Source organism: Gossypium hirsutum, chromosome A05, assembly GCF_007990345.1.
Source record: "Gossypium hirsutum isolate 1008001.06 chromosome A05, Gossypium_hirsutum_v2.1, whole genome shotgun sequence".
NCBI classification, from domain to species: Eukaryota; Viridiplantae; Streptophyta; class Magnoliopsida; order Malvales; family Malvaceae; genus Gossypium; species Gossypium hirsutum.
In genome coordinates, this window is record NC_053428.1 from 72,947,518 (window position 1) to 72,954,176 (window position 6,659).

At 33.9% G+C, this 6,659-nt stretch overlaps 1 protein-coding gene across 1 annotated transcript; it reads right to left on the reverse strand.

Moving 5' to 3' along the window:
• Positions 1-210: 210 nt before the first annotated feature.
• On the reverse strand, positions 211-2,984 carry LOC107959954 (protein SICKLE). The gene is made up of 3 exons (XM_016896131.2): positions 2,735-2,984; positions 1,705-1,967; positions 211-1,295 (listed from the first exon to the last, which is right to left on the reverse strand). Exons 2-3 carry the CDS (start codon positions 1,961-1,963, stop codon positions 556-558), a joined length of 999 nt encoding a protein of 332 aa, XP_016751620.1. The 5' UTR covers positions 1,964-1,967; positions 2,735-2,984; the 3' UTR covers positions 211-555.
• Between the last annotated feature and the right edge of the window lie 3,675 nt (positions 2,985-6,659).

Here is a 6,659-nt window from a genome sequence, read left to right on the forward strand (position 1 = left end):
TCAATTCAAAATTTCATGTATAGATTTTGGATTAATCCCAATAATTTACTATTCACTTTTTTATTTTGGCTAATATTGTTTAATAAATTAAAAAACAAACACGAGACATGTCACATTAATAACAAAACTAATCATAAAAGTACACGCACATGTATGTACATGTATGTTTCCACATTCAAACGGACCAAAAATGAAGTTGAAGGTTTTAACTGCGGAAACTGTGTGTTGTTATCATTAAGATAATTCACATGATAATATTTTCTGACAAGAATACTATGAGAAAATATCCCACCAGTCCTGAACATAGAAAAATATTGTTATCAAATTTTAGAATTTAGAATTTGAATCCCGAGATAGGACTGGTGAGATTAATGAGAATGGGCGATAACCATCTCAGAATGTCTACCCCAATATTGTTATCCGAAAAATATGTATATCCACATTCATGCCTTCAGCCACCCCATCTTCAAGCCTCAATAATGGAATCCAAATATCACCTAAATGGTCATAACAGATCTCTTCTACATTGCCATTCATTTCAGATTTGAGCAACCTTCATTCTGTGCCTTCAACAGCTTTGTTGAATGAAGCAGCAAGGTATTCAGCAAGACTTTGTTTAGAAGAAGCCTCTGAAACTTTTGCCCTTTTTATGCCACTGGAGTTCGAAGTGCCTGGTGCACCCAAACTATCCATTCCAGCTTCTTGTCTTCTCCATGGAATAGGTTTTAAATGCTGCCAAGGATCTTTCAACATGGATTCATCAAAGTAATACTCTGGCCCTAACATCTTGTTTGATGCTGAGCTACGACCATGAAAGCCTTGCCCTCGTCCAGCACTCCTTCCTAAACCAGGACCACTGCTCCCTCGGTATCCAGGACCCCTGCCTCTTCCTGGACTGAAACTAGGACTACTTCCAGGTCTTTGATCAAGGATTGGATTTCTACCAAACATTTGTGGCCTGGCTGCTCCATAATTGAAACTACGACCATCTGCTGGAGAAAAGCCGGGGTTAGGTAATTTACCATAGCTTGATGTATTAGAGGGATTCCAGACCCTATGAAAAGTTCCAGGATGCTGGGGAGGACCACCAAACATTCCTCTTGGACTTCCATCAGAAACAAAGTTATAATGTTCAGTGGCCTGTGGCCCATTCCAAGCATCAGATTGGCCTTGATGCATGAGTGATGGACTTCTTAATCTAGGGCTGTATGGACCTTGTTTGTATACACCACGATCAGGTGCAAAATGGCTTTGCATCTGATGGACAGGCAAACCCCTACCAGTGTTCCTTGGTCCTACCAAACCAGAATAAATAGGCCAATTAATTAGAAAAAAGGAAAAAAAAAAAGAGTAGCAACTGATGTTAATTGAACAATTAGAGAAATTTAGTACTACTGGCTTTAATCAATAACTCATTCACAAATGACCAGCATAGTAGTAGTAAGAATCGAATCAGACTATTAATATCCTTCTTGTAGCCGTTAATATCTAAAGTTTCTTTAAAAATATTGGGAAAGAATATGACTACATATGCAAAATATGGAAAACTTCTGAAGTCACCCAGCCTTAACAACAGTTCTAGGTCGATACTCAATAGGCAGGGGAGGAAAGCATGTATTATTGCATGCATTGACTTAAAATGGCAGTTTAATAGATTAATATCATGTTTGCAAAAAAAAAAGTAATAGTAGGAAAAGAGAGTACCAGGATCGGATGGTGCAGGATTATGAACATAGTCCCTCTTCTTGTTACCAGAAAATGCTGCCATAGGATCAGTATAGTAGTCAAAACGTGGAGCTCTACAAAAATCATCCTGAGCAGTCAAACTCGACGATGTCTCAATCAATGGATTTGAAAGAGAACCAGGCATTGCAGAACTCTGAACATTCTCAGATACTTCAGCATTAGCAGCTTCCATGCGCATTGCTTTCAACCTTTCCTTTCTTTTCTCAGATTCATCCATTTATCTAGAAGAGAGAAAATTTATGTGTTCAAATTTCAGAATAATAATATTGAATATAAGTTTCAACTTCTAAGTTCTAAATCTACTTAATTACAAGTCTAACAACCTTATAAATTAATCTCAACCATATGTTTAATATCACAGAATATTTCCACTTATTTTCAGATGATATCCACATTGCTCACAGATATTCATTTTTGAATTAAGCAATTTCTTATAATTTAATCCATAACAATTTTCACATTGAACAAAAATTGCTTGTACAGATCGAGATCACTAAAACATATCGAAATTCTTGCCTTCATTACTATTCCAATTTCGCCACAAATGTAACTATAACTATCATTTGAAATCCAGCTTATTCTCTCACATTAAAGACTCAGTAAACCATCTTGTTCTCTCACATTACAGAGTCCGTAACCTGATTATTCTATTATTTGGCTAAATACCGGTATCTGGGGTGGCGCCGCTGTCCGCCACTGCTAAAGACCTCAATAACAGTGTGAACAAATTTCACATCAATAGCGGTGGATCACAGCCACAACTAGTAGTGTAACGAGAAATAGCAACGGCCTGCTATTTCCGATTAAAAAAAAATCTCTCCCAACAAAGTAAAGAGAGAGACAGTAATAAAAACAGAAAATCAAATATAGCAAAATGATGCAGAGGCAGACAGCAGATAACACGAACCGAGCTGTAGCTCAAAATCTCATGACTCTAGTACAAATCAAATCTTCAAGTTAAGTTTAGGGTTAGGGTTTCGAAAAATACCTTATTTAATTTAAGGGTCTGCGGAGCTTGGGTCAGGAACAGGAGGAGGAGAATGGGATGAAATAAGAGGAGAAAGACGAGTCCTGGACAGAAGCAGGGGTGAGAGGCGGGTTTGGCGATGAGATATGAGAGTGGGTCGGGATTTTTCAAACCAAATTTTGCAAAAACAGTTTTATTTGGAGAAACGGAACTTTTATACTAGCCTTTTTCTTAGTTAATTTAAAGAGCGTCAGATGGTGAAACCGAAGATGACACATTATAAAAAAATAATTATTATATATACTAATTTGAGATTTTATATTAAAATTTTTATTTATTTAACAAATTTTTATTTTATGTAATTAATATATATTATTAAATTTGTTAAATAGAATTAAAATATATTAATTGTTTTGATAATTAAATTTCTATATCATAACTAAATTTTGAACAAAATTATTAAAGAAATAAAAATATATAATTTAATAAAGGGTAAAGATATCTATCACTCAAGTTTAGTGTAAATACATGTTTCAAGAATATTTACTTACCCATTAAGTTTGAAGAAAATTTCAAAAACACTAATGAAATCTATTTATTAACGTAGTTTGTAAAGTCACCTAATAATTGAATTTTGATGTAATTACGTGTAATTACATAGAAATAACATGTTTGGATAATGATTGTAATTAATAGATCCCACTGAATTTAGTGTAATTGAAGCATCCCAATTGCACTTTCTAATTTTTAAATGAAAGAGAATTGAAGAGATTACGTAGTAATTACACTCAAATTTAATTTTTCAAAAATTATTTTTATACAAGTTTAAGTCATAATTTTTTATATTATAAGCATGAATACGTATAAGTGTTTGGGATGTTATAGTTAAATATTTATTATATTATAAATCCTAAAAAAATATTATAAAAATAATTTTGTTGAATAATATTTTGCTTGCCACTTATTGATATGAGTATCAAGATATCTATACATGATATTACTAGTTCTATTACAACTCATGATGGGGTCCCACTATTTTGTCTTGACTCTATTACCTCCAATACTGACATTCTCTTCGAAACTTCAAGCTTGCTGCGCACGTGTCTGCTGAGCATGCGATCCTTTCTACTCTTGGGACTAGCGCTCTGGGTGAGCTCCGCACCTGCTGGACACGTATTTGGGTGGCCTGTGGAGCACGTGGCACTTCATGCGAGTTCTTTGAGTATATGCGAAGTGAGACTGCAACTTTCCCTAGATCCCTCGCTAGTTGGGTTTGTACCCTTTTCTCACGAGCTAGTTCTATGAGTTGTATTTGTGATCCTACCTTATGAGCTTTCACGAGAATCCTGCGAGCTGGGTCTATAGCTTTGTCTTGCGATCAGGTTCGCCTTGTCATCCTTTCGCGATTAGGTCATGGGTAGGAGTTCAGATCTTTTCTAGGGTTCGAGTCTTAGGTTATTGACGTATAACAATCTACTCCCTCCTTAAAGTAGGCCTAAGAGGTGTCATAAAATGGCGTTCCTTAGGTCCATTATATCAGCACTAAATGCAGTTTACTAGGTACGTTTGCGAGTGGTTTTCGCGTGTACGTATCTGGTTGTTGAAAATTGAACTATTTTCGTCTGTTTGTATTTGGGTCATTGATTTTCTTTGGTCACACGAATCGTCTAAGAGGTGGGAAGGGAACTTCTTTTTTAAAAGGGTTTCTCTCTAAACACTAAATCCTTCATCTTTAGCATTTTCTACAATCAGGACAAAGGTAATTTTTTTGGATTAAACTTTATGCTGTGATCCCTCAGTACCGTGAGTGTCTCAAATAGGCTTCACACATGTTCCCCTATGGGCTCATTCTTTACTAGCATGTTGTCTACGTAAACCTCTAGATCATGACTGTAACAGCCCGTTATGCAGTGGTGACGGACAGTGGTTTTGAGACCACAAATTTCCATTATATCGACTCGTAAATATTATTTATAGAATATTTATGGAGTCATTGGGGTCGTATTAAAATTTAATTAATAAATTTTAACGTTTAGATAGTAAATTAAAGAAAAAGGACTAAATTGTAAAAAGGTGCAAAACTTGGTAATTATTGCATTTAGGTGACCAAATAGCTTAATTACTAAATAAGGAAGGACTTAAGTAGCAATTAGGCCCTAATTAATATGGTGGGATGGCAATTTGATTGAAATTGATAAAATATTATATGTCTAATGGCAATTTTGTAATTTAATCAAAATTAAAACAAAATTAAATGAAGAAAAGAAAACAATTTCATCTTCATTTCTTCTTCATCTTGTCAAACACCATAGCTAGGAGAAAAAGCTTTGGTTTTGGTTGTTTCCATTGCATGTGAGTGATTTCTCTATCTATTTCTTGTAATTTTTATGTTTTTGAGATCGTTGCAACTAGGTCCAGCTAGCTCGTACCTTTGTTTTTGAATCTGTTGAAAATTATAGAAGTTTCCATTGCTGAATCTTGAATGTATTTGATGATAATTATGTGTTTGAAGCTTTGATTGTGGCATTTAATTATTTTGTGAAGTGATTTTTGTTAGATTTTGATTTGAGGATTAAATTGTTAAAATGTCAAAATTTCAAGGTTTAATAGTTAATAAGAGGCATTTTGTGGACTTTTTAGAGGCCTTGAATATTTGGATTTAATTTTTCACTTGAGAAAATGGTTAATTTTATGATTTTCAGGTTAAATGACTAAATTGTAAAAGTTGTAAAAGTTAGGGCCAATAGTGTAATTTCAAAAAATAAAAGGGTATAAAATGTGAATTAAATTGGAATATGAAATGTAAACTAATAATTGAAAATTTTATATTTTAGATTAAGACCTTGTTGATTCACGTGAAAAAGGGAAAATTGTGGAATAGTCCCTGAACTTCTACAACTATTACAACTTAGTTCAGGTAAGTTCGTTCGGTTTATAATTAAATATTTATATGGATTGTATGATGATATGATATGAAATAGTTGATATTAATTCTTTAATTGATGATATAAAGTTGTTGGAAAAATGTTATTAAATTTCGGTACTTGAGCCGAATGAACACAAGATAGAGTACAATTAAATGGCAGCGTGTTACGAGGGCTAGAGTGGAGATGGATGTGGTGTGTCATATATATATATATATTCCCGAGTATATCGAGGTTTAGCATTTGCTGCGAACCCTCGCTTTATACTCCCTGATTTGGCATGTTATCGAATGGATTAGCTCTTATGAGCATTTGGTGTGTTATCGGATGGATTAGCTCTTATGAGTATTTGGCGTATTATTGGATGGATTAGCTCTTATGAGCATTTAGAATGTTATCGGGTGGATTAGTTCTTATGAACATTTGGCCTGTTATAGGTTGGATTAACTCTTACGAGCGGTTGGCATGTTTCGGTTGGATTATTTGTGTACTCGTATCCGTAAGTTGTTCATCAGGTCGTAAATTGTTGTATTATAACTTGTTTAAGGATTTTGAAATGGATGAAATGTATTTGCGTTTTGAATTAAATTATGCATTTCACCGGTTTGAGATTATGGATGATAGGAAACACTTGTAGTTGAGTTATTATTGATTGAATTGTTGTATTTACTTTGGTAAGATTTATTGTTTCTGTACATCGAACTTACTAAGCTTCAATGAGCTTACTTGTGTTAATTTCTATTCTTGTAGATACTTTTGAAGGTTGGACGGTCAGATCAACACTCAAGTCACACTATCCATTTGTATTCAGTAGTTTTTGGAATGTTTATTTTGGATTATATGGCATGTAATAGGCTTGTTTTGACATTACTTTTATTTTGGTATGTATATATATATAAGAATAAGCTTAAGTACTACTTGGTAACATGAATATCACTACATGATCTTGGTGTTTTTATGGCAAATGTTTGGATAATGATTTGCTATGAATTAGGAATGATGGAAGGTGTTTTTGACATTAA

Bases quoted from the DNA above. Each gene is read 5' to 3' on its own strand.
- LOC107959954 (XM_016896131.2), bottom strand. From the start codon at position 1,963: ATGGATGAATCTGAGAAAAGAAAGGAAAGGTTGAAAGCAATGCGCATG. The intron at 1,296-1,704 runs GTACTCTCTTTT...CTGGTTTGGTAG, and splicing joins TCCTGCACCATCCGATCCTG to GACCAAGGAACACTGGTAGG.